Source organism: Nesoenas mayeri (assembly GCF_963082525.1).
Source record: "Nesoenas mayeri genome assembly, chromosome: 1".
In the NCBI taxonomy this organism is placed as follows: Eukaryota; Metazoa; Chordata; class Aves; order Columbiformes; family Columbidae; genus Nesoenas; species Nesoenas mayeri.
This window is the reverse complement of record NC_137541.1, coordinates 67989783-68017696: the sequence shown is the minus strand read 5'-3', so window position 1 is coordinate 68017696 and position 27914 is coordinate 67989783. Positions and strand designations below refer to the sequence as shown.

The following is a 27914-nucleotide window of genomic DNA, read 5'->3' as shown; positions in this document are numbered from 1 at the left end:
TCGTGTCCGGAGCCGCAGATTCGGCATCCACCCGCTTTGTGGCGAATGTGCCGGCCCAGGGCCCAAAGGGGGTTGGGGGAGGGTGGGGGCGGGGCAGGAGTGTCGTCAGTGGCGCGCGTGTGTCCCGGCCCCACGGCCGTTGGGCGCCGCGCGCCGCCCGGAGCGGGAATGGCGCGGCCGGTGAGGAGGTGCGTGCGGCGGCGCGCGGTGGCGCGTGGCGGCGCGCGGCGGCGCGCGGCGGGGTACGAGGGGCGCGAGCCGGCGGCTCAGCCGTCGCCCGTGCGGCCTCGAGGCGCGCGGGCAGCTCGTGCCCAGCGGCGCCGAATGGCGTTTCCTAGAAAGCCGCGGGCGCGCGCGCCGCCGGCGGCCGTTACTGGCTGAGGGACCTTCCTGCCCTCAGCCCCGCGGCCGCCGATCGCAGCCCCGCGCCTCCCGACCGAGCTTCCCCGTGGCCTCTTGCAGCGCGGGGCTTGAGGACGGGCCCGCGCTGTTTCCTTTCTGGCTGGAAGGAGGCGCGGGGCTTCTCCCTGGAGTGGGCGGCGGGGGTCACTACGTCCCGCGAAGAGCGGCCCTGGCGGGTGGCGCCTCTCGAGTGGATCTCTGGCCACGGGGTGGGCTTGGAAGTGCTGCCGGTGCCTCCTCTGGGTAGGATATCACCTGCATCGACGGCAGTGCCACTTAAGAAACAGCCTTAAGGTGCAGGGAAGGCATTTCAAGTGCCTAAAGGTCACCCAGGAGATAAATTCAGTTGCCTAGTAGCAGTTCTGAGATGCTGTGCGCATAAGGAGGTCACAGTGTTGCCACAAGGAGAACAACAGTACTGTTATTTTAAGATTTTTTAAAACCTAGAAGTTATTCCTAATGGTTCTGTATCCAATATCACTGGTTCTACATGCATTTGAATATACATTGTTTTAAGAAAAAAGTTTTCCAAAGAGGTTTTTTTAAGATAAAAAGTTTTACAAGAAAGTAAAATGTGACTTACCCCAAAATCAAGTGTTTGCAAGTCAAGGTGCTCAGTCTGAAAAGATTAATAGTATACATTTCCCCTCCTCCTCCCCCAACAGGAACAAGAAAATTGTCGATTATTCTCAATTTGGGGATTTGGAAGATGATGGTAAGCCGTGTGTTCTTGTGCATTACAAAATGCCCAATATGTAACCATGCAAAATATTCTCAGAGTGTCTTTCTTTATAATGAATTACATAATTGAGAAGGCTATTACTCTGTCACTGGAAATAATCCAGGCACACTGTTACATATCCTAATTCAACAAGAATATGATGGCTGTAAACCAGAGTATAACAACAGTATGTCAGGAAACTGGCAAATACATTGTGTCTTGTTGCAGGAAAATCCATTTCTTTCCCTGCCTCATTTTTCAGTGGTAATTGATTGCTTCATGTCTGCCTTATGATCAATTCACAGCATTGTCAGTCAGAATATCAAGGAGTTGTGAATCATCTCTATGGAGATCTAACGTTTTTCCTGCAGCTCTGTCTTGATGCATTTTGGGCAAGGACATAGCAGTCGAATTTTGAGTTTTCATTGATAATTCAGGCCATTTGTTTTCACTACAGTCTTCCTATACTCCAAGCCCTAATGGGTGTTGTGCATTTTTCTTAGAGAATTTGATTATTTTAATGGGTTTTTGTTTTGTTTTGTTTTGCATTCTGTTTGCAAGATCCAGGGAACAGTTTGAATTGGTGGGGAGGGGAGGGCAAAAGTAAATATGTTGAAGGTCTTGTGTGAATCATATGGATTAATGCAGATTCTAAGTTTAAATGTGGTGCATGACTTTTTTTAGTTTGTACTTGACCACTTGTAATATTAAAGAAAAGTACAATTTCTTAGAACTGTTAGTGATCTTATCCAAGGTTCTCCATCGTTTAGTGAATACTAAAGATGATTATATTTTTCCTTATTTTGCACTGTGATATGCAATGTCCTCGGTATGCTTATAATTTTCTTTGAAAATTGAAAAAAATGCATTGTATTTGGTAAGAGGCAATACAAAAATGGAAGTAAATGGAAGCAGATTACATTTTTTAAGAAAGGGAATGATTCCCAAAACACCAAGAGCTATAAAACTGTTTAATGACAGTGATTACTATTGTAATTAATGGCTGTTGACTATATCAAAAAGTGAACTTCTAATTATTGAAAATCTGGTAACACATTGAAAATTGAAGCTTTATTGCCATATTGGTAATAAAAATTGAAATAATTACTGCGTGAATGAAAGTGTATGCAAAAGAGTTCTTGTTAAATTTTCCTTTAAAATACAATTAAGAATAATATAGTTATGTTCTTTAAAAACAGAATTAATTTCAAAGAGGTTATCTTTGGTATATTTTCAGAGTGTGATGAAATTAAGTTGAATGATTTATTTTGGCCATAGAATATAGGAAAACCCATTAAAGTTTGTTGCTCTTTCCCAAACAGATGAAGACTTTGCTGCACCTTCAAGCAAAAAATCCAGAACACAGCTCAAGGAACCAAAGAAGGAGAAAAAAGAGAAGCAAAAAAAGCCACACGAATTAATTCCATTACAAAAGCAGACACCTGGTAAGAGGTAAGAAATGCTGAAATGTGGCCAACTCTGTGTAAAGCTGGATTTCAGTAAGAGTATTTGTTTTTTCTTTTTTTTTCCCTAGAGTTTTAGGTGGCTCAGAATAAATAGCTAACAACTTAGTGCAATAATGATTTTCTGCTTTATTGGTATAGTTGCAAATCAGGGATATTGTCATTATGCATATGTTTGAGTTGGGTAGTGAGTTATGTCTGTTTTGTTACACCTCTACCAAACTCCAAGTGGCCTGAATAGGTGCAGAAACAGGTTTGCATGTCTGATCATGTCTTGATATCTCTACAGCGCAAAATAATTGTAACAATTCTGAGTTACTGGGCACACCTAAAACTGAGAAATATAAAGCCAAGTTTGACTCCTTAAGAAAGAACATATTGAAAGCTCAATAGAAAATACAAAGTCAATGAAAAAGGAAATCTGATTATTTTGGTGTTAAAGTTGTGCATAATATTACATTTCAGTGTGGTGTTTCAGGCAAATGTAATCATCTTTTTTTGTGATACCAAAAATAAAATTGGAAAAATGAAAGAGTTTCTAATGGCACAGCAAATATTTTGGTCACATTTATTTGATGTTTAGCTTTTATGGATCCATCAAGGAGCTGAAGCTAAGTGTAGCTTCTTGAAGAACTAAGTAAACTCAGCGTCTAAAAACATGATGTCTGTTGTTTTTTCCAACTGACTTTTATTGATCTGTAACAATCTCATTCTTAGGATGTACTTTGTCCGAATCTTTTCAAATGTTTTGCATTGTATAATGTTTTTAAATCTATTGTACTGTAAATATTAGTATGTACTTTGAATCTTTTCAGGAAGTAATATTCATATGATATGCTATAAGTATATATTGAAATATTAATCTCTTAACAAGTATTTGAATTTAAAGAAGTTCAGTGTGGCAGAAGTAGATCTGTAACACTCATGTCATTGTTTTATTATTTAACATATTTGTTTTATTTTGTTTTTCCAGGATATCTTTGGATGACAAACTTTATCAAAGAGATTTGGAAGTTGCCTTAGCCTTATCCGTCAAAGACAAATCTGCAAATAGACTTGAGGTGCAAAATTCAGAAGGACAAGGTTATTTTACAGTTCAGTGCAATACTATTTATATGGAGTGAATTCAAACATGACAGTTTATTTTTCAGTGAAATAGGTTGAAAGTCATGTTTTATTTCAAGATGTCATGATAAAAAAATGAGAATTTCTAGGTGGTGCCTGTCTTCTTACATTCTTGTTATTTTCTATGAGAAAAATAAGATTTTCCAAGCATATAGTTTGACTAAAGACAGATAAAAATGTTAGCTATTTTAATTTCTTAATATCTTGACTTTTTACAATGTGGTTTTTGTGTACTAATATATTATTGTTTGTTTGTTTTCTGGATGCTAAAACAGGTGAGACTATTGAATCAGAAAATATACACAGGAGACCCACATTTTCCAACTGCAGTGTAGACAGTGAACTTTTAGGTAAGTTGTTCTCATACTCTGTCTTTTCAGAAATAGCATTTCAAGATACATATAAATCACTTTTCTCTTCTTTGTTTCCATTGGTTTCTGTTTTTCACTGAGGTGAGAAGAGTCTTTATCGTAAATAAAGACTGAAGGATGCATTCATTTTTTCATTAAAAATTTGATCCCAGTCTTAAAATGGAAAACCTCTGGGTTGCTGAATGAAATTATTACAGATCAATAAAAGCCAGTTGGAAAAAACAACAGATGTTATGTTCTTAGATGCTGAGTTTATTTAGTTCTTCAAGAAGCTACACTTAACCTCAGCTCCTTGATGGATCCATAAAGACTAAGCATCAAATAAATGTGACTAAAACATTTGCTGTGCCATTGGAAACTTTTTCAGTTTTCCAATTTTAGTTTTGATCTTCCGTCAATTTGTTTGTTTGATTACAGATAAATACTAATAATTTTCACAACCAGGAATTATAGTTTGGTCAGTTAAAAGAGTAAAATGAGAATCACATGAAAACAAGTGCCAATGATACGCTTCTGTATAGTGTACTTCAAAATCACTAATATTCCTGCTTCTTTTTGAATCAGAGAATAGATTTACTGTTAATTTCAATTAATTAGAACACCTTTTGTTTTCTAGGTCTCAATCAGGTTATGGATGATGATGTACCTAGAGGTGACTGTAGGCAAAGGACAGCAGCATCTAAAGTTCCAGTACAGCAGAAGAAGTTACAAACTGTTGACAGTGATGATGGAGAGAATGCTACTGACTCTGAACCAGAGTCTGTACCCAGTAAGTTCTTCTCTATAAAAACACCCTCCTTAGATGTGCTTTGAATGTGATGCCTTACATTTAGTTTTTATTTTCAGTTTAATGCATACTGCTTCTACTTTGTCTTTCCTCCTTCCCTACTGAAGCCTTATTTTTCAATACTAGTGGCATCTCAATTGCACTTTGACACTAAATTAAACATTGGAGCTTATTTATACACATTACTCAAACTGTCAAAAATGATACTTCTTCTCTTCATATTTCCTGTAGTTGCCTGCGGTTTGCATCCAAACAAAGACTCTGGAGTAGTGTCAGGTGTTAGTGCTTTCCGTATTGGCTTTGTTTAAGCTTATTTAAAAAAATAAGTATCCTCCCTTCTTTCCCTCCTCCAATTTTCAACTCTCAGAAACCATGCTTCATCCCACTGGAGGTCAGTCTGTCCTCATACTCTACTTCTGGTAGCAGCCCGGTATGGAATTTCTGCAGACTATGATAGGCGTCTCTCATTCCCCAGTGGTAAACATGTCTGTATCCATTGATATATTCCTTGCTGAAAGATTTATTGGAAAGTATTTCTAGAATTGTCAGTGAAATAAAATATCAAGGGAATAATCCAGATGTTCATATTGATAGAGAATTATTTTTAAGATCTGATAATATCTGGGGGTTTTAAATAATAAGTATATAACATCTTCCTAACAGCTGAAATGAGTTATAGTATTTTTCCACTTTAAATAGTCATGATTGAGAATATATAAAAATCAGAGTCCCTGCCAAGTAATTTTAGCTTTTTCATCTTGTACACATGGAATATTAGTAATTCTGCTGTTAAAATTATTATCGTATGCAGCTTATACCAGGGCATTCCATTATGGAAGTACAGAGCAAGAATTCTGTAAATATAGAACGTGTTATGGAGGCTATTTCTTTCTCAGGTCGACATACAAATACATCCAAATTTATTTTACCATATCCTTGAGATATCCTGCTTCTTTACGACCAGAATGTGATTGGAAGGCCCTAGAGTAATAGTAAATTGTATTTCCTTTGAAGAGATGGCATCCCTTTTCCCTGCTGTAGGTGAGGAGTCAGAAGAAGATTCAGATTACACTGAAGATGATGATATAGACTTTGCTATGGAAAAGAAGAAGGCCAAAGGAAATAAAAAGAAAACCAGACAAAATATGTCAGCTGAAAGAGAGAAGAAAACTCCCAAATCCAAGACTAATACTACAGGTAAGTTTGTACTATGAATTTGGAAGAAACTTCTTTATGATAAAAGTCCTCTTTATTTTCACTAAGGAATAGATGAATTTGGCTTGAGAGACTGCCTGCAGGGTTGTGATGCAAATAGTTATATGCAGAGTAATAGGGGGAGACTAGAAAAAACTTCTGAAAGAAACTTTATAGTAAATTGACATTCCTTACAATAAAAGCAGACAAAAGTGAAGAGATGGAGTTCATTTATTTTTATATATTTAGCTTTTAATAAAAGGTTAAATAACAATGAGTGATTTGAGGATTTTTTAATTATAATCTCAAAGCCTCCTCTTGCAGTGGCATTTTTAAATTTTTAAGTCAAGGCTAGCTAAACGATACTAATTCTAACTACTTGGCAAAAATCATTATGAATGCCCTTCAGAGTTAATTGTTCACTATGTTGCTAACACAATTTACTTTAAATAGCTTAAGAAAATTCTTGTCATGGTGTTAATCTTGTGTCTGACTTGGTAATATGTTTTAATTTCAGACCTGAGTTTACAACATGTAATTTAGTTTGAAATTAGTTTTAGTTATAACAAGAAATTGTTTGCTTTGTGTAGCTGACAGAAGAATCTTCCCTCTTACAAATTCAATGTCTGGCAAGTCTTCAAGAAAAAGTTGTTACACTACTTGTTTTCAAAACAGGATTGAAATTCCAGAGTGTAACAGGACTGACTGTATAAATATATACTGTTAAAGACATGACAATCTAGTAACATATTCATTATTTCACTCAATGCAGAGAGCTTGTGGTGTACAATGATCTATCACCATATGCAGTGTGATGCTTTCTAAGATTGCTTTCATTTTCCAACTAAGGATCACCTGTAGTTTCTTCTTCACGGACAATGCAACAAAAATCTGAGCCCACACAAAAGATGACGTCTAGTTCTTTAGAACCAGTTGGGAGGCCTTTGCATACATCGAGTCCTGTAACAGACAAGAAGCCTAAATGGATACCACCAGGTACCTGTGAGATTGTAACTATAAACAGATACATTAGTTGACCTGAGTTTTTAGCAGTCTCTTCTAAAAGCAAGCAAACAAACAAACAATATTTCAGAAAAATTACTGCCCTTTTATAGTGAAAGATATTCCTTTGATCTTAGATTGGAAAAGGAAAAAAAAAAAAAAGTAGAAGAAAAAGCTATCTCTGGCTTCTTTTCCTCTTACAGCATTATCCTTGACTCCTTTATGTGGGGAGGTTAATAAAATATTTTCCAGAGTGTGGATTTCTCTCTCATTAGGAGCCTTCTTTATCTCTTGTACATGCTGCTTTATTATCTGTTATAAACAAGTAACATTAGAAATATGTTTGAGTGTTTTAACTGCTTTAGTAAAGCAAATGCTGAGAAGCTTTATTCTCTTAAGGTGTTTGAGCATGCTGCTGCTGATTCCTGCCTCTTACTTAGATTTTTCCTTCATATTTACTCTTGTGTATGTGTTTCATTCTGTTTGACTCCTTGCTCTCAAGCCTTCTTTTCCCATTTAGATTTGTGTTCAATTGTGTGATTCCCTGTGGAGTACCTGAAAATGCACACTGGGAGCAGTATTTATATGCTTGTCCAGTATTGCTGCACTGTGTTGCTGGTTACTTAAACATGAGCACCATACCTGCTGCATTTGCTCCCAAATAGATTGAATCCCAGTGACTATGCTGATTTTCATGTGCTCCTATGGTATGCTCTTCAGCCTTTTTTGCAGTGTGTTTAGAATACTTTTTTTTTTTTTGTTCTGCTATGAAAACTATAAAAAGACAACAGTTACATGATTTTTTCCCTCTAAACTTCTTACACTTTTTTTTTTTGTTTGTTTTAAAATTGTTTTCAGCTGCATCAGGAAGCAGTAATAATAACTCTATGAAATATGTTTCGGTTAAGTCACCTACTCGGTGTCTCAGACTCGGCCTCTCCAGACTAGCAAGAGTCAAACCGCTGCATCCCAGCGCTACCAGCAGTTAAGCGGTCAGTGGCAAGGTGCCGCATGAAGGAAAAGACTTTGGAAATTATTTTGCTTATACAGAGTGGGCAGCAAAAGCTACATGGCATCATACATTTTGTAGGACTGTTGTTTATGTACATGTCTAATTCTATAATGAGTTTTTATTCTGCAAAATGCTAGTTTTTATTCTGCAAAATTCTGCAAAATCCCTAAGAACTACTGAATAATAATATTATTTAAGCAAGGTGTCATCTGGGTCACCAGCTCTTTGATGTGTTATACTCAGAGATGCGGGGGTTTGATGATGTTAATTCTCTGATACCTAAACTCTTGCCATTAAAATAGTCTAGACAGCACTATGTCAAATTATAGAATTTGATACCTCAAATAGATTCTTAACACAAGTGAAAGTCACAGTTCAAAATATGTTTCTTGGAAGAGTGAAGTTATCACTTTCCACCCCCTTCTTGGAAAGTTTGTCACCACTCTCTCAATATCTGTTAATGTTTGCATATTTATATGTGGATTTTAATGAATTTTTATGTATTATAGATAAAATTATTTTTTAGAATGTTGTATTAAAGAAAACCCTAAAATAAAATACTTTATACAATCTAATTAGTCTTATCAATTTACTTTATTTATTTTGAAAATCTCTTCTAAATTTTGGCTACAGTCCTGCAAATATTTTTGCATGTGCATACTCGTATCAGAAGTCAACAGTATTAGTCAGGCTTAAACAGCAAGGATTTTGCTTTGAGCTCCTTGGTCTTCGCTGAAGACCATGACACCATGCATAGTTAGTGGATTTTATAAAGCTTTGAAGTGATAGTTACTGAGTAAGGAGACTGACCTTTCAAACTTCTTAGTCCACAATGTAAATACTTTCCTAAGTGTATTGACTGTGTCAGATACTACAGGAGATGCATTTGTCCCCGTATTACATAAAAGATCTAGTCATGATCAAGTAAATTGTATTAACAAGAGAATATATAGCCCTATTTAGAGTAATTACCCAGGCAAAAGCATGGTGCTGCCTCAAGTAAAACTGTGGTATGACAAAATACTTTTTAGCTATATAGTACTTACATTATTGAAACAGGATGCTAAGAAATACATATTTATTAAAAAGTATGCATATTGCCTCATGGAAGGAATTAGAAGAAATCTGTGGATGAAAATCTGTTTCTCAGAAGCAAGGAAACATGGGCATTATGACATAACATCTTGCATCATCCGCATTTTGGATGCCTGACTCTTGACTTGGAATTGCATAGCCCTGAGTGAAGTGTGATCCAGTGAGCTGGGCTAAGTGAGTTTGTGAGGGGGGAGGCACATGCCTGCTGTCGCTAGTGCTTGTCTGAATCGTTCATGAATTGTTTTAACTTGCTAAAATGGCACATCAAAAAAAGCTTTTAGCAGGTTGACATCTGATCAGCTGGAAACTGCTTCCAAACAAGGGTAAAGCAAAAGACCAACAGAAGGAAAGGTAAGTATCCAATTTTAATGCTTGTGACAACTAGTATATAATATTTAAGTTATCTTATTCCTCTCCTTGATTCCCTTTCTTTGTGCCTACTTAGGTAGCCCCTTTCTGAGGTATACAGAGAATAAACAGCTGTAGCAAAGTGGGAAGCACGAAGGGCTTTGGGCCCTAGAGTGATTTGTTGCAGCATCCAAGTCTATTGCCTCCTATTTGTGCTTCAGTCCTTTCCTTTCCACTGGTAGTGGTCACAAAAAACCAGCTGTGTGGTCCCTCACTGCATTGCAGTCACCAGGGCTCTTTCTGTTGAAATTAAACTGTTGTGAATCATTTTGCCTTTATGGTATCTTCAGGGATACATTTAAATTTTGTGTGGTTACATGTTTTCATGCTATAGTGAAACATGTAAAATGCAAAGTATTTTATCAACATGGTACTTAAAATATTTCTACAGCTAAAAGGTGTAGTAACCTCCTTTTCCCTCCACTCTCACCCTTTTTTTTTTTTCTCTATGAAACGTATATTTGAGATTTGTGTTCCTCTGGTTTCAATCTTGGCATCTTTCAAAAATTACATAATTTACATAATTTTAGTCTGTCACCTGTCTTTGAGGCCCCCCTTAAGTTTGTATGGGTTTCCAGTTCTTGGGGATTTTCCAGTATTTCCAGTATTTTTCCTGAGTGAAAATTTCACATAGGAAGTTAGACAAAATGTCATTGAAAGGGAAGTAGTAGATGTTCTTGATTGTGTGTTTCAAAGCTACTCTGTATCTGACCTGAAGAAAGGGTGTCTTGCTAGTAGGTGCAGATTCTTGTATAAAAGACTACTTCCTTTGTGTCCTGGGTTATTAAAGGACATGGTCAAAAGCAGCCAAATTGATTTAGGGACTGATTGTTACAGTAATTATTATTTTCTGCTAGTAACAGAGGAATTGTGTTATTCTGCCTGCTTCCAACCTTGGAAAATTATTTTTTTTCTGAGAATTACAGTTGCTTTAAATTTTAAACGCTACATAGAATTGTCTGTACGTAATTTCTCCAATAGTTGCACAATGGTATGACATGAAATGCATTTTGATGTCAATTTGTAAAGCGATCAGACAATGTGTTGGTTTGCGTGTCAGAGTTTAGTTTTGACATACTTGCTGTTTTAGAACTGCACCTGTATTAGTAAAAAAGAACAATATTGCCCTTAGTAACATGCTTTAGGTTTTGGTCAGCCCTGAAGTACTCAGGCAGTTGGACTAGATGATCATTATAGGTCCCTTCTAACTGAAACATTCTATTTAGTTCTGTTATAGTCATTCTAAGGATTATCTAATGTGCAGGCAATCATTGTGATAGAAGTTGTTCTTTAGTGTTTGAGGTGCTTATTATAAAATATTTTTGTACTTACTCATAAATTCTTGAAAATAATTTGTTTATGCTTTGTTTCTATGCTCAGACCCAGCCCTACACTGAATTTCAACAAAAGTTATCTAAGAACTCGTAAAAGGAACTAGCTGTAAAATTTCCTTTCCTGGGGACTAGACAGAGTGGGTGTGGAAGAGATTCTGAGCAGCTCATATCCCCAGCGTGGATGCAGAATCCTTTAGTCCTGTCCTGACAGATACTTGTCTGAGTGGTGGAGTCCCCAGCTTCCTTGGGTGATCTGTTCAGAACCTGAGAGCAGAGCACACTGTTAGAAAGCTTTTTGGTAGTGGTAATGAGATCTTTTGAGTTTTTCATGTAGCCTGTAGGCTTATTGTACTTTCCTATATATCCAAGTCTAACCTGATCTCTTCAGACTTGGTAGAGCTGGAGTCTACTCAGTGTCTAATGTTGTCACGTTGTTTGAATCTCTCTATACAGTGTAATTCTTCCTCAAAATGCTGGCAAACCCATGGATATTGCCTTAGTACGGTTTTATCAGTCTTGAGTTTTTCCTTTGTGGTTCTCTGTCTTGCCCTCATGTTTCTGGAAACACACCTGCGAAGCAGCATGTGAGAATATAAAAATTTTGCAGCTGAGACATTAATGCAACTTAACTGACCAGCAGTGAGCAATCACTTCCTTACTTTAGCATTATTTTGTAGAAAATGCGATGTGCAGAGAATATGTGTCATATCTCTATGAAATATGAAAAATCATTAGCTACCACTAAATATGTAGGCAAATACATGTGCTGCTACCATCATCCCTAACCCAAGCCTTCAGAAAGCATTCCATTTATGGCTTCACTGATTTTTTTTCTTGCAGATTGGTTGTCTATTTGCTCTTGACACAATATCAACCACGTTACTGCCATAAGGCAAAGACCACTATTTCAACTTTCATTATTTCTAAAAAAAAAAAAAAAAAGTTTTGATTCCAAAGCTCTCAACGTGTGAATAATTCATTATATGATTCCAGAGATCTGAAACCCAGCCCTCATTTCCTTGGCCTGTATTGGTTATTCTTGGATATTCTATTAATGTGAAATTCTGGATCTTTAATGTAGCTGAATAATAAAGGTATACCTTAATGGTTACTCAGGCTATGGGATTTAACAAGGGAAACAAACCTTTTCCCATTATTTTTGTAATAGGAACAAGAAAGCCTGAATGCCATTTCCTGAGATCAGTGCCATCAGGGATTCCATGGGATGCTTTTCCTTAAACTGCTCTTTAGTTTTAAGAAGATCAGTTAGGTCTACATTACAAGATGCACTATCTCTAGGCAGATGAATGCCATCTGTCCTTCACGTTTGATCGCTTTTGTTGTCTTTAACTTTCTTTAACCAAACAGACTTGTAACGAATTGGTGCAAACCACAAAGATGAAAAATGTGTGTTACCACTTCCTGTGATTCTCTGTACAGAAACCTGCTCTTTGCATTTTAAAATGGTATGTCTGGCTACTTCAAAGAATTATTGGTCTGTCTCCACTCATGCATGCCATCGTTCTCTTGACAGGAAGCTAAAAAGGTGTGAAAAAATCAGATCTTATTTGAATTAAGAGAGTTTCTGCTGTGCTGATTCTTTCAGTCCTCACACACTCAATATTCATGATGCTTGTGCACATTTTAAACAAAGACTTTCAGCATAGATTGTTCCCATACATTTAGGATATTGAAAATTCGGAATTTTTTTTTTTTTTTCCCACCATTTTGTTTTGTTTTGGTTTGGGTTTTTTTTGTGATTTGGTGGGGTTTTTTTTTTGCTTTTTGCTGTTTTTTTAAAATTGCTTTTGAATATAACTCTGATCTCTAAAAGGTTAAAGATTAGTTTTCCTCAGCCCTGACTGAATAAGAACACAGAAGGACTTACCATGTCTGTAAAAGACAGGATCTACACATTCCTTAGTGTATGTAAGCTTCTTTCTATTTAATGCTCAGGCATCTCAATTCTGTCGCCAAATTATTTTTCATAATTAGAGTCTTTCAAGTCAATGCAATCATATTTATGGTGTCATTAAAAATTCTCAGACTGAAGAACAAAGAAGTAATCTAAAATGTGAGACAATAGACCTGATCAAACATGAAAGACAGATGATATTTATCTTCTTGGAGATAGAGTATGTTGTAAAGTAGAGCCAAAGATGACAGATTATCCTTCTGTTTCCCTTGAGCAGACGAGAGCTCTTATATGAGTATCTCACATTTTTTTACTTCCAGTAAATCTGTGTAAATCTTGCTTTCATTCTGTTATTTTTGCAGGATTCATTAAACTGAAGGATTCTAAAGAGTAATAATCAGATAGTTCTTTTAGACATGCCTTGTGAAGCCCATCTCAGCAGAAACAAAGATAGGTGCAGATTTCTTAGAATGCAAACAGAAGTTTGTAACTCTTGGAAATCAACATTAGAGGGCAGTACATTAAGTTACTATTCCAGTACAGTAGAGCTTAATGGTTAACATTTGTATTTGCAAAGTGTATGCATATCAAAGAGCAGGTTGAAATATGTGACCACCAGACAATGTAAATAGAAATAATGCACTACAATGAAATTAGAAAACAACAACAACAACAACAATAAAAACAACCAATCAACCAACCAAACAAAAAAACCCCCAGATACTGAGAGTATTAGGTGGTAGTTGCCAGTGTAGTTAGTTATTCCTCAGGTCTGCTGTATATTTTTTTAATGTGTGTAATATTTTGCCAGAAGGCAAAAGAAGAATGAAGACATTCAGTTATCTATACTGTACTTGCATCAGCAATGGCTGGTGCTTCTCAGTTACCAACAGCTTAGCATTTGATTATCCAGTGACAGTGACTCTTAGAAAAGTAAGATTCGACTCTGATTCCTATAGAAAATGGAAATGCACTCATTTGAGGATGACCTTATAAAAAATTTCCATAGTTGATGTTTGTTATTCTTTGAACACAAGTGTTTTATAAAAAATTAAATTATCACTTAATAAATAAAATATTATGTTACAGTACACTACTAGTGCCCTAAAGTATCCTGCAGCTTTAAAAACCTAGTATGTTTTGCTGAACAGGAGAAAAGTAACTAGAAGGTATTCTAACTATATAACTATTTTCCAACTATTTCCTTTGAATCCAAAATATCTAGAATAGAAAAGCAAGCACATATTTAATAAGCATTAATCATCTTATCTTTTGTCAAAGTATATCACGAACAGAGTTTTACTCCAATATATTTTCATAGATGAAGTCAGTAATAAAGTTAGTAGGTATTTCCTGCATTATTTAATTCAGTTATAAGCTTTAATGTGTAGTACTTTCCCACATGTTTGCTATAATTTTTCTTAAGCATTTTTACCTGGGTAAAAAATCATATTGATGTAATTTCTGAGTGCAATCCAGCTGATTCACTTTCTTTGTCACCATTTCATAGAAAGAAGTTACTTACAAGTCAGAAAACATAAGAATAGCCAGATTTGCCATCTTCCCCGGCATAGCTAAGTCAGAAAAAGGAATGCATTCAGCACGACCAAAGGTAAGAGAACTGTATAGACCTCAGATGTTGGAGGCATAAATGTAACGTAGCCATAACTCAGGATGCTGTAGTGCTTCCCTATGTTGAAGTTAGGTAGCAATTGACAGCTGTTGACCAGATCCAGATGGTATGTAATCACTCAAATCTTCCTTCATTCTGTGTGCGTCTTTCACAAAGGCCAGTTGCAATTAGGCACTCGTACTTGAAGTAATGCAGGGAAATCTGTCTTGCTGTGCCTTAAGACAAACCTCCCTCTAAGGAGATGGAGAGGACCAAGACTCCTGTGGTAGCAGAGTAGACCGTGTCTTAGTTTGACTTGCTCCTTTGCCCTTACGCATTTGATTGCTGTCTCAAGAAGGTGCTTGTCTCCTGATTTTGCCTGTGTGAGATGTTCAGAAGGGCATAGCAGGTGGCTCCCACCCTCCTTCGCAGCCTGGTACGTTCTGTTCTTCAGTGCATTGCACCTCCCAGCTTCCTCTGTGACACAGCCAACATATTCTTGACCACCTTCTACGATTGTTGCCCGAAGACTGTCCAGAGATACTAAAGATGTGTTGATCTGTCTCTTTGATGACTCAAGGACACCCAGAAGCCTATTGACTGGAGGAACTGCGAACTGCAGCTTCTCTGTGTAAAAACAAAAAGAGCTAATAATCAAGATTCTAAAATAATCCTCTCTTTTTCTACAAAACTGATATTTTTTTCTGACTTGTGGTTGCACAAATAATAATAATAAAAAGTCATTGCTCTAGACAATAATTTTTATATTTTAACCTATGCTAGTAAATGAGCCATGTTGTGCCACATGTATTGAACATCTTGGATTATTATAAAGGGGATTGGAAAAATAGTGTTTTGCTGGAGGACCAAAAGCAGAGTGATAATCCATATGCAAAATGGTAAAAGTAGTCTTTTTTTCATCTAAATGTCAATGAAAGTGAGGGAATCGATCATTGAGAGACTTGTGGATGTAGCAGTAAAATAAGACTGAGGGAAGAATTCAAAATTGTATCTTTTTTTTGTATTAAATGTTTGTTCCAATAAAATTTGACATAAGGGACAACTTCTGCATATCAATAGTTTCACAGGTGTCTAAAACACCAAGACTGCAGAATAACTGCCTTGCTTTTACTTGAACTCACTTTAGTAAAAACAGTACTGCTGATGTTGGCAATACATTCTCAATATTAAGTCATTAAATGTGGAATTTATAGCTGATTTCACAATATTGTGATTTCTTTTGGGAGCTACTTTTGCTTTTCACTTTTACTGAATTAGTCAAGTCCTGATTAATTATTCAAATTCTGATGATGTTGATTCTCAACAATAAAAATAATCTCTGCTTATTGACAATTTTTCATTTTCATTAGTATTTTGGAACACTTTTTGATCTGTTATTTTTATGCTACCAGGAAAAATCAGTGATCCAATGAACTTACCACTGAAAATTCTAATGCTTATGTGGACCTTCCTGTTCAACAACTATTCTTTATGGAATACGAAAGGAACAGAACATAAGAAACTGGAAGATAAACAAGCTTATGCTATATGTAACATGCTGTATGGTCATTTCAAAATCAAGAATCAAGATTCTTAACACTGCCTCAGCTGATAAATGCTGGGCATCACAGCTTTACAGAGCAGGGACATGATCTTTTACTTTCTTCCAAACATAATCACAGGAGGGACAGCATTTCAATATTTCATGAAAGTCTGTTTTAAAATAAAGTGGTGAAAGTTTTTAGGTTGACACAGAATTCATGGCTAAAAATTATTTGCAAGCTATAAGGCAGTATCTCTCTTTCTCTTTTTCTCCTGACATCTTTCTTTCTTACCTGGTATGGCTCTCTTTGAGACCATGAGCAGTTAGGAATTGAGAATATTAATAATTCTATTTCTAAAAATCCTGGCAAAAGATGCCACAGATTGCTGAGATATTTCTATGCTCCCAGTTTAAATGTCAGACAGTAAGGGCTGTGTCAAAGCACAACAGAGATGCTACCAAAAGCGTGTTACCATCGGCCATGGTGAGGCAGCCTAAACTGACAACCACTGCTGAAAAAGGCACTCAAATACCTCCATGACCCTGATCACTTGTCATTAACTGCAGGGAATGTTTTTGCCTCTGTATGGTGAACTGGAAGAGGACTGATGCAGGTTAAAACTAAGCTGAGTTTGCTTTGCTGGTTTAAGTTTAACCTGAGTTATTTTTTCATCCAATTTATTGTAGGACTTCACGAACATTTGTGCTGGCATGAAGAAGGGGACAGCTGAGGATTAAGAATAAATAGCAAAGGGAGAAGCAGACTTCTTCCACCCCTCCCACCCCCCCTGCACCGCCTCCCTAGCCCCCTTTTAGCAACAGTGCTGTTTTAAAATGCTCATGAAACTATGATGCTCTTCTCTGTCTTGCTGTAGTCTGTCTCAGTATATGTGAAGAGACATCAGATACCTTGGACATCTCCTTGTTCTCAATTGTTCTCAGTCTGGACCTATCCAGACTGCTGTTATTAATTCTAAGTCTTAGTTTGATGTATGAAAGAGTAACATTTTTTGAAATGTGTGTTAATTAAACCCGTGGTGGGAGAGAGCAGACAATAGCAATATTGGATTTATGCAGCTTCTTCTGTATTTTGCATTTTATCTGTGATAACACGTCCCAGTCGGAAAAGATGTGGTATGTGATGGATATCTGCCAATTACCTACATTTTATCCTCTGAGAATATAACATTGAATTTCAACCAATTCAATTCACAAAATTAGCTCTTAACAATAGCAACATGATTTATGCTACTAGGTCTGGAACGTTGAAGTTTGCTTCAAAGCCAATTGAAATTGTGATCAGTCTTGATTTCAGGAGGCTTTTGGTCAGGTCTTTTGAGGATAATACCCAGCAATAACTAAGAATATAAATTATTTTTAACTTTTTTAAAAAAAAAAACACCACAACCTTTTGCCTTTTTTTTTTTTTTTTTTTTTTTTCCCCCCCCCACTTTTTAAAATACATTATTTCCTGGTGACCTTGCAAATGCCCGCAGAATTCATAGCATCATAGAATGGCTTGGGTTGAAAGGGGCCTTAAAGGTCATCTAGTTCGAACCTGCCTGCCATGGGCAGAGACACCTTCCACAAAACCAGGTTGCTCAAAGCCCTGTCTAACCTGGCCTTGAACACTTCCAGGGCTGGGGCATCCTCACCTTCTCTGAGCAACCTGTTCCAGTGTATCACCGCTCTCATGGTAAAGACTTTCTCCCTTCTATCTAATCTAAATCTACCCTCATTGACTTTAAAGCTTTTTTCCACAGGACATGATGTATGCTAAAGCTCTGTGTTCACATATATGAAGACCTAGCAGGTTCATTTTAATAATCTTAAGAAGGTTTAGTAGTTCTGTAGAGGTTTCAGGTAGAACTCAAATCCCTTGTAAAAGATGTAAATCCCTTGTAAAAGATATTCTCTTTTCTGTCTTCACATGGCTGTGCAGAAGTAACCATGAAGCCACCGCCAGCCTGCAGGTTTTGGAAAGGCAGGCCAGCTGGTATGCCAGAGAGAAAGATCCTTATGTGAACACTTCTCAGCTCATTTTCCTGCCACGTGGATGAATCTTAGTGCTCTTGTGCCTTGCCTGGCTGCCCTCAGACATTTCGTCTGCCCTTCCAACACATCCCTGCAGCCAGAGCTGGTCAGACACGATGGCCCAAAGCCTTTTCTATGAAGGCTGAAGTGTACCTATAAAGGAAAGACAGATGAGATATATTTACTGAGAGCTGGCTGAATTTAGGCTACCTGCTAAGGAATTGTAAATGTGAGATGTGAGGTGGAGAGCTGCCAAAGTTCCTGGGAACATTTAAATCAGCAAGATATAGATACAGCACTGCATAGTTTTGAAACTGTCATTTAAAGAAAAACCACAGTCTGTATGGGATATATTTTCCACATCTAATGTATGTAGCTGTATATGGGAAGTCTAATTCTCTTAATTCATCACCTCTGTGCACTGTATCTTCATTAGCACCAGTGAGATTGTAATAAACAGTAAGCATATATTCTCTGCTGAACTGGTACACTTTGGAGCATTTGTGAGCTCAACTCCGCTAAGATCAGCTCCCGCTTCCCCTTTTTTCGTTTGCTTTCATTCATCTTTCTTGCCAAATAAATTTGGAGGCAGATTTTTCCAGCTGCTCCTGAAAGAGCAGGGAAGTATGTTATTGAAGTGATGTGAAGCATTCTGTCCTCCACACATCACAACCAGCCTGTTCCTAAGCAGCAGCTGTGCCTCACTCCCAAATTTTGATCTGCATCATTCCTGAGATGTATGACCTGGAATATACCACAATAGCTGCTCTGCACACTCTTCATGCTTTCTGTGCATCTCCTTGTAACATAAAAAGGATTTATGAGCAAATTTTTTGTTAACATGTGATATGATTTATTACTGTTCTGATTACAACCATGATTTTACACTCTGTAGCTGAACTTGCAGGATGTACCTTTGACATAGAGTAAGAAAAAGTGTTATTGTGTGAGACAAGACTGTGATAACACCAGTAAAAAGACAGGTCATCACAACCTTTGTGTGTATGATAAGCAGTAATACTGCAATGTTACAGAACTGTTTAGCTTGGAAGGTACTTCAAGAGATCATCAACTTCAACCCCAATGACTCTTTGTACAATAGTAAGTAGTAGCTAAGGAAATAGTTCTCCTTTGAAATCTCCCTAATATTTGGTGTATTTATGTTGTACATGAAGAGAGTATTACAAAAATATTCTCTCCAAATAATAGGAAAGTTTCTTTACTAAGTACATATTTCTCCTGAAATGCCACTGAGGCATGATTTCTAACACATTCCTCCTCTCCAAAGAGAAAGTGAAGCAAATATACACTTAAAATCTTTTATTTGAATTAACAGTAGCAATGCGTATGTGCCAGGTGTGGACTTTTCAGCACATCTATCTTTAGTACAGTGATATTGTATTAAAATTCAGCATGTGTACTGAAATTGTGTCAGTAGGTGGATCTTGTAAAGACTAAGCACTCATCCTTGAAGTACATAGAAGCACCTGCATACTTCAAATTAACTGTGTGTTACTGAAATATCATACTGAATCAGTGCCTCAGACTGCTAATTAACTCATGTCTCCCCCACAGGGGTGTTGCCTTAACCACATGTTATTCAAATCATAGTTCACTGCTCAGTTTAATAACAGCATGTGAAATGCGGACTGCAGTCCAAATCCCAGGGGTTTCCTGTGGTGTCCAGGCACCGAGAAATATCTTGCCAGGCCAGTGGTTGCCAGCCGATCACGCACATCAACATCAGATGCGAATCAAGGAGCTCTGCCAGTCTTGCTCACGTGGCCCCTTTGCCAAACACAGGGTGGCCAGGAGCTGTTGACACCCTAAGGAGGCTGGTGTGGGGATGGAATTTCTACTAGAATGTGAGGCAGTTCAGACCCTTCTCATGTCTGATGCCCCTTCTTCCTCACACTACAGCACCTCTGGCTGCAGCTGTGGTCCCCTGCCTCTATGCACCTCAGTGCTGCTGCAGGTCTGGAGAAGGAGGTGGATACAGACCCCTGAATGAGGCACTGGATGAGAACGGGAGGGAGTGGACAGTAGTGAACCACTGCACTAAGCATGGACCTGCATTTCTGATAAGCCTAAGTGCCTACAGCATTTCTGAAAATTGGCTTTTAGCCACCAGAACCTGTGTAGCTAAATGCAGAAATCCTGCAATAGCTATAAGTAGATACCAGCAGTAGACAGTCCAGGGGCTTCCTGTATAGCCCTTGCAGGAAGGCAAAACCATTCAGAACATCCAGAGGGAGTCACCCAGAGCTAGTCAAAAGCAAAATGTAGACAGAGGAGATGTGCATGACAGTTGCATCCTGCCTTACATACTTTCACCTAACCATTATATCTGGATTTGTTCCTATTCAAAACTATTTGGATAGGGCTGTCTTTATTTTTCAGTAAGAGCCGTGTAATTGCAATTATGATTACTAAGGATATAAGTGAAGGAAGTTTTGGAGAGAGGTAGTTTCTCTCAACAGCCTAGTTCAAAATGTTGGAAAGACACAGACTTATTCTTCTTGTTACTGATTTTTTTGTTGTTGTTTGTTTCTTTTAAATCTGTGTTCTGTTTTCTGACAATAATTAGACAGTTCATCTGCAGAGTTGAAGTTTGTTCCTGTACTTATCCACTCATTCAGGTCACATTTGCCATATATTTTTTCTATTGATTGGTTCACTGGCAGCCATGATGCAGTTGCCCAGAAAAACTATGGCCATCTATTTTGTTGACTGGGACTTGATTTCTCTCAATTTAAAAGTCAAAAACTTAGGAAATTTCACATTTTCAGGTGATTACATATACAACTGCCCATCGTTTTATATTTAGTTATCTGCTTTATTTGCATTTTACATTCAGAATCAAACTGTCCAGTTTTGAAAATGTTTTCTCTTTTTCTTAAATTGTCTCTTCTTCCAACAACAGTTAGACAGTTAGAAGAGATGTCTCCTATGATTAGCAGCAGGTCTCTAGAAATTTCTAGGGAAATACAGCAGTAACTTATTTGCAAGACCAATATGATAATATTAGTGTCATGTAAACTGGAAAAGTACAAGAAGATATAAAATGTCAGAGCGATTGTTGCTTGATTAGACCTGGGGTCTATTCGCCAGAGAAGCAGGAGATACCTATTGTAAGGTAGACAAACATTAACCAGCAACGTAGAAGCTGGAATGATGTAGAGCACCATGAATTTTAATTTCCAGGAAGGTGGTTCATCTCTCCAGGGTCTGGGACATGCCTGGTTGGGAGATCCACGCTGGCAAACAAGGAGATCTGTACTGTGCCCTACTCAGGGTCCCATTCACAGTACGTACCCGTTCAGTGTTCCACAAGTGCAGATCAAATTATGCCCTTGCAGGAGGTACAAGTCAAATTAACCCACAGGCTCAGCACCTCTTAATATCTGTTATTTTCCAAATGTCAATAGTATTCGCTCTAGCAGTACACTGATGTCAGGTCACTGCCATGCACCAGCACTTGTTGAGAAATAGAAGGGGCTGGTGCAGATTCATTTAGACGTCTTCCCTCTCCTCCCAAATCAATTTAACTTTTTCAAGTATCTGAAAACAGAGTAAATTTGCTCCCTCTCAACACCTGCAGATTAGTTTGGCAGGTATCGTAACCTGCACTAAAATGAATAGTTATTTTGCACATTTTTATCAAGTTCGTAAGTATTGTGTTTATGAAAACTAGAGGGTCATTACAGGTTTCTTGATGCTTGAATGAAAGCTCACATTTCTCTTGTTGAATTGCTCTCTTGATATTGACTGTGGTTCAGGATTCAGGGAATGGTCCGTCTTCCACCAGACTTCACAAAAAGCTTGTTTGATTTTATCCAGTTTCTCCATTTTCCATCACTTCCTTTGTCTCCTTTCAAGCTCTAAATTTGACTCCCGGAAACAGAAGAACACTGATGGGAATGGGAGTAAGATATGAAGGCAAAGGAAGAATTTGTTCATTATAGACTTTATAATGCAAGCCCTTCCATTTATTATTTTGATTGCTGTAACTCCTGCCATGGGGAACAAACTCTTTGCTGATTCTTTAAAACCTTTCTCAAGCTTTGCGATTTTGTTTGTTTTGCAAGAAAAGTTATGGTCTTCAGGTTTTATTGTTTGTTTCTTTGTTTTGTATTTTTTGTTGTTGTTTTTGTTTTTTAATTAAAACGGTGTTGGGTTTTGACATCTTGGCATTTATGTTTTGTTATCCAATTGCCTTTTTTCTCATCCTTCTTTTTCCCTTCCTTATTTTTTTTTTTTTTCCAAATTTCCAAAGGAAATAAAAACCAAGTAAGGAGAGAATATGATTTCAATGTCTCTGTGGTCCTGAATATTTTTTTTCATGAAAACATCTTGAAATAGGGAGAAAATAATATTGTGTTTGTAAAGTTATTTTTTAACATTAAAGATATATAATTGTATTATAATTCCAGTCTTTTCCAAAAAGCAGATTTAGTATCTTTTTTTCTCTTTTTTGACTCCAAACCCACTATGACTTTATTGTCATAAGACTTGTGCTGCTCTTCAGCTTTTTAAAATCTTTCTTTCACTTTAACAAAGGTTGTGTCTGCATTTTTCTGCTCTTTATGAAACATGAGTTCCTTTATTGTTCTCAGAAGAAAAGTAAAGAAAATAATGAATTGAGACTGTTAGCTATTCCCCCATGGAGACTGTCAGAAGTACAAAAATAGATTACAGTTTGCTGAATAAAAGATCACTGAAGTCTATTCCCTCAATATTCCAAGCTAAAGCCGCTCCTTCTGTAAGCATTTGTTTTGCTGATGGAATATCTAAAAGGCTGTCAGGGTGCACAGAGAATTAACATTTAAGCAGAAGCAGGAGTACCTAGAAGCAGTCATTCCAAGATTGCAAGTAGTTTTGAGGGCTCTGAGGAAGCTGTGAGTGAAATGCTTGAGGGCACTCTCTGGATTCTCAGTAAAAATCTGAATTCCCGTAGTATTACCTTCATTAGACAGCTTATGTTTATAGCAGGACAGCTAAAGCTATGGATCTTTCTTTGAAAAAGAAAAAAAAAAGAAAGGGAAAGCAAATGATGCACCTTGTGGTGCCTCGAGGGATGGTTTTGCAATCATGCTGAGCCTAATTGACAAACATGTTGTGCTTGAGCGAAGTCCTCAAAGATTTCATAGCACGTCAGCAAATATGCTACTGTTCGCAGTTCAGGTTGATATTATTTGGTTTGTGTCAATGCTGTGGAACTGTGGTAAAACAATGTGTGATTTGTTTCCAGCCTGTTCACCCATGACAATTATCAATCAGCCCATGCTATTATTCATAAAGGGGCACCTGTGTGTCTGGGTTGGACTAGATGAACAGAAGTGTCAGCTTTAAATTGCAAGGAGAACAATTTAATGGAGACAGATTTAAGACATGGAGCTTTGTCATTATGGGGAAAGAAAGAAGCAGCGAAAGCTGCTGTGATTTCAGCCTCTTCAATAACTCTTGTTTACGAATGAGAAGAAATAGAAGAATCCAGCCTAAGGTAACAGCAGTTGGCATTTGTTTTTATTGATGGCTATACAAATGTTTTTAGTAGGTTGTGACATACCTTTTGTGAAGAATAGAAACTATTAGAAAACAGAAGGAAGACAGTTTGATCAGTTGTACTATCCACCATCAATTCCCTATGATATTTTGATTAGATTAATCATTATTTAAATTTGTTTGGAAAAGGAGAATTAAGATGACAATTTTTGATTAAAACATTAACATTATTAGTTCTGCAAAGTTAAGAACTGTTTACATATTTAAGTTACAGGAGTATCTTACAGGTTTCTGTATAAATGGTGAGCAAATTCTTAATTTGTAGAATCCCAGAGTACCTAAGATTCTGCAGAAGATTTCTGGTTGACCTTTTGGTTTTTGTGAGAGGCTTTGTGGTTTATTAAAGCTGTATGTATATTGTAGATAGCTGGTCTATTTTTTTATTTTGGAGAAAAAAAAAGATGCTCTGTAGAAATCCCAGTGAGTTGTATTATACTGAAATAAAATTTCTGCCTTTTAAAAATGTATGTTTCTAAGTTTAAACCTGATGTTTGATCATTTTGTTTAAATTGACCTTCTACAGGAAAACGAAATGTGAGGGGTCATTCATTGATGTGCTAGCAATTTTCTACTAGTATAACTTCTTCGAAATAATGAAGTAATGAAATGATGCCCCTGGTTTTCCTCCCCATATGGCATTATTTCGGAAGTCATCTGAATGTACAGGTGCATGTCTGAGGTCTATAGTACTTGGGAAGGTATTTAGTAAGTGCAGTTATGAAGTATTCAGAGGCTGAGAGGCCTTGATTCTTCTGGAGAAGCCTCTCCAGCTTCCATTTCCAGTCATCACAGGAGTGACACAGCTGTTTCCCAAGTTTGGTAGATAGAAACAACTGGAGGTCTTTCTTGAAAAGAAGATCTTGCAAGGCTTTCAGGCCTTGATAGGAAAGTTAAAAATTCTTTTCCATCATGGTAATGATCTTACTTACATATCATCTTTTTCTTTTTTTTTTTCCTATGATTTTTCAATGTATCTAGTGCTACGTTTCATCTGTGCACCCCACTTGAATTAAGTCAGCTTATCTGGTCCATGTCCAATTTCTGCTTCTTATGTGATTCCCCTTCAGTTTGTGAGTCCAGGAATAACTGTATTTTCTATTCTTGGAATAGTCCTGAGAACACATTGATGCTTTAGAAAAAACAGTTTGAGCACTGATTTCTAGGCTACGTCCTTTGTTTGCCCAGTCTGTTTCCTGGAAATGATGGTGTTGCTAGGGTTCTGGTGGCTTCGTACAGTCAAACAGCTGTTTGGAAGATCCCCATGTACCCGAATTCTATTTTAATTCAGTTGTGGACCCTTGCTCAGATGTTAGGAGTTATCTCCAAGGTTATGATAATTATGTCCTTAATTTCCTCCTTAATTTCTTAATTTCCTTAACTAATGCCTTAATTTCCTCCTATGTGAAATTGCATTTGTGATTCTTATCTAGCTTTTAAGCCCTTTTAGAACTGAACAGCACTACTAATTTGTTTTTCTTGTTTGCGAAGAAAAAGAGCAGATCTTAACTGTGATGGGAATTGTTGATAAACTTTAAAGAGCCAACTTCCTAACAAATAATTTAAATATTATAAACTTGACTTTATCATATCCCAAGCTTTTGCACTCATCTGTGGAAGACACATTCTCAAGAAGTTAGAAACTGTGTGACTGCCTTTCCTGTTTCCAGCAGACTTGGACTAATTGGTTCATCTGATGGGATCTTTGTTCAAGTGCATGTGTGCAAAACCTTAAATCACCCATTCCCTTTGCACTGATTTTGTAACAGTCTTATTGACATGGCTCATACGCTTTATTACCCCAAATGGAACAGGACTGATTTAAGAAGTTTTTCTGCCTGTTCTACTCTCATTATTCTTTAGCGACTTACGGTATTCACCTTTGCTGCTTCAGGCTGCAGTGGCAGCTTTCTCCATGCCACTGGTCAAGCCTGTATGTATGCCACAGCTCAGGGCTGGGCAAAACCAGGTTCACTTCATTGTTCCTCTGTATATTTTGTCCTCAGTCCAATCTGGAGGACTGAAGTGCAGGAGGAGCACAGTAAAGGGTATAAAGAGTAGAATTAATCTAGTCTAATTTTAGGGGTATAAAAATTTGGGATAGCTAGTCTACATTATTTGTGCGGGTTCCTTCTCAAGGCAAGCCAGTAAAAGGACAGGTGCACTTGAACGGGGAAATTTGTTCACCTCGAACATTTAGGCTGAGATAGAATGAGTCCCCTTCCCACTCCAGAATGGCTGTTCCTTTTGCAGGGTAAATTCTTAAATTTCCTTTACCTCTAATACTATTCTGCTTCACAGAGGTGTTTTCAAACACAATACATTTACAGTTAAGCTTTTGTCTGTGTGATGATCACAACAATAGATCACATCCACAAGGAATTTATCTACCATTGCACTTAGCTGCTTTAATTAAATAGCTTTCAGAAACAGGTATTTTTTTAATAAGGAGTTACAAAGACCATAAATATCTCCTTCAAACTTAACAAAACTACTCTGGAATTTATGGCTGAAACATTTTGTGCACTGCTTTTTACTTCAGCATATTATGACTGAAACTTAGTAGTAATACTGGCAGGTTTTTCTTGCTTTGAGAGTATTGTTGAGAAAAGTAGAAGAAAACTTTATACAGTTTCTTGTGTTGTCAAAAATTAGTTGATTCCCTTCAGGTATGAGAAAAGAATCATCCTAAAGATTGTTTTTATTCCTGCATGACTTAGCACAGCACATTTGAATATGCATATTAGAAGAATGTAATAAAATCTGACTGGACACATTCCTGTGCAATATGCTCTGGGTGAACCTGCTTTAGCAGATGGGTTGGACTAGATGATCTTCAGACGTCCCTTCAAACCCCAACCATTCTGTGATTCTGTGAAAATGAGGAGAATAGAAAGCATTACAAAGAACATAAATCAAAGAAAACAAAATAGAGAACATTCTTCTTAATGGGGGACAGTTAACGCATGGCCAGATCTGTCCTCTCTATGTAGGCTATCCTGGGAATGCTAATAGTATCTTGACAAAAATCAAAACCTGAGATGGAAAGGTATGCCCCAGAGGGTTGTGAAGCTATGTAAAGCTGTACTATAATTCTTCTAATTAAAAGCATGGCTGTGTTACAGCAAACCAGAGGGGATGCAGTGTGCAGCTTTCTGTCATGTGCCCCACCTCATATATCTAGCACAGCTGGTCAAAAGAAGAACATTGAATATGATTAGCAAGTACCAGTAGTGATTGCAGTATTTCCCCATCTATGTCATACATAAATGTGATATCAACAGTAGACTGCGCTGATAATTTCTGGTATCACAAATTTGTATTTTCATAGGTAGAATATATGCCACACACTGCATTAGTTAAATCGCTTCTTGTGAACCTCAGTGAAAATTGCTCAGAAATGCTTGATGTGCCTGTGGGATATAAGAGTTGGAGTGTAACTAGCTGTATGTGCTCACACATGCCTGTTTGTCTGTATATGTGTGTGGGAGTGATTTAACCTAAATACACTTCATGTGTGTTTGTGCTGTTTAATTTGTATTCCAGCACATGGCAACTCCATGTGTTCCGAGGGCTGAATGTGCCCTGCTGGCATGGCAATATGTCTGGTTATTTGGCTAGAAAATGAGGAGTTTCTTTTGTATGTAAGGGGTGATATTGGGGAGGATTTGTTGAACAGAGAGTTGCCAAGCTTGGGAGAAAGGAAAAGTGGGAGTGATGGAAATGAGAGTGATGTGCCTTTGAGGACAGTGCACCTCGGCGATTATATTAGGCAAGGGCAAGGGCATTGCTTGCACTGCCATGAGTACAAAAGAAAAGCTGCTAGTCCTTTGACCAGACTGTGAAAAGTGGTGCTCATTCCAGGAGCATCACTAAAAGTGGTAGCCTTCTAGAATAGCTTCTGTGGGTGAGCATCTATTTCTTCTTTGAAAACCCTGGTTTCTGAGTGAAAGTAGAACTATTCTGGGTTGTTGACAGATTTAAGACCAGCAGGGAACATGCCATTGCTTGACTGTACGAAGGAGGTTGTATTTCTGGTTTTAGATATTTAGATATTCCCTTGAGATGTTTGGGGGGATAGGGGTGCCTCCATCAGTGTTCCAACACAGGCATACAGGCACAACACCCAGAAGAGGAAAAGGAAAGACAGGATGGCAGATGAGTTCTGTCTCACTATCCACACAAAAATGAGAGACTCAGTATCTCACAAGGCAGAGGAGCTCTGCACTGATGCCAACAAGAACCACAGACCAAGGGGCCACACTTTGGTCTTCAGTAGATGAAACAATGATGTCCAATGAGAAATCAATCCTTGAGGTATTAATTTATTTTCA

General features: G+C 37.5%; 1 protein-coding gene across 1 annotated transcript; it reads left to right on the top strand.

The window, feature by feature from the left end:
• The first annotated feature begins 109 nt into the window (after positions 1–109).
• On the top strand, positions 110–8620 carry RAD51AP1 (RAD51 associated protein 1). The gene is made up of 9 exons (XM_080363451.1): positions 110–188; positions 1068–1117; positions 2446–2575; positions 3560–3669; positions 3987–4061; positions 4699–4851; positions 5911–6066; positions 6913–7059; positions 7924–8620. The coding sequence occupies exons 1-9, from the start codon at positions 169–171 to the stop codon at positions 8052–8054; spliced, it is 972 nt and encodes a 323-aa protein (XP_080219577.1). The 5' UTR covers positions 110–168; the 3' UTR covers positions 8055–8620.
• The last annotated feature ends 19294 nt before the right edge of the window (positions 8621–27914 follow it).

Excerpts from the sequence above, each read along its gene's own strand:
- RAD51AP1 (XM_080363451.1), top strand. The coding sequence starts at position 169 with ATGGCGCGGCCGGTGAGGAG. Across the intron at positions 3,670-3,986 it reads GCAAAATTCAGAAGGACAAG|GTGAGACTATTGAATCAGAA; the intron begins GTTATTTTACAG and ends ATGCTAAAACAG. Across the intron at positions 4,852-5,910 it reads TGAACCAGAGTCTGTACCCA|GTGAGGAGTCAGAAGAAGAT; the intron begins GTAAGTTCTTCT and ends TCCCTGCTGTAG.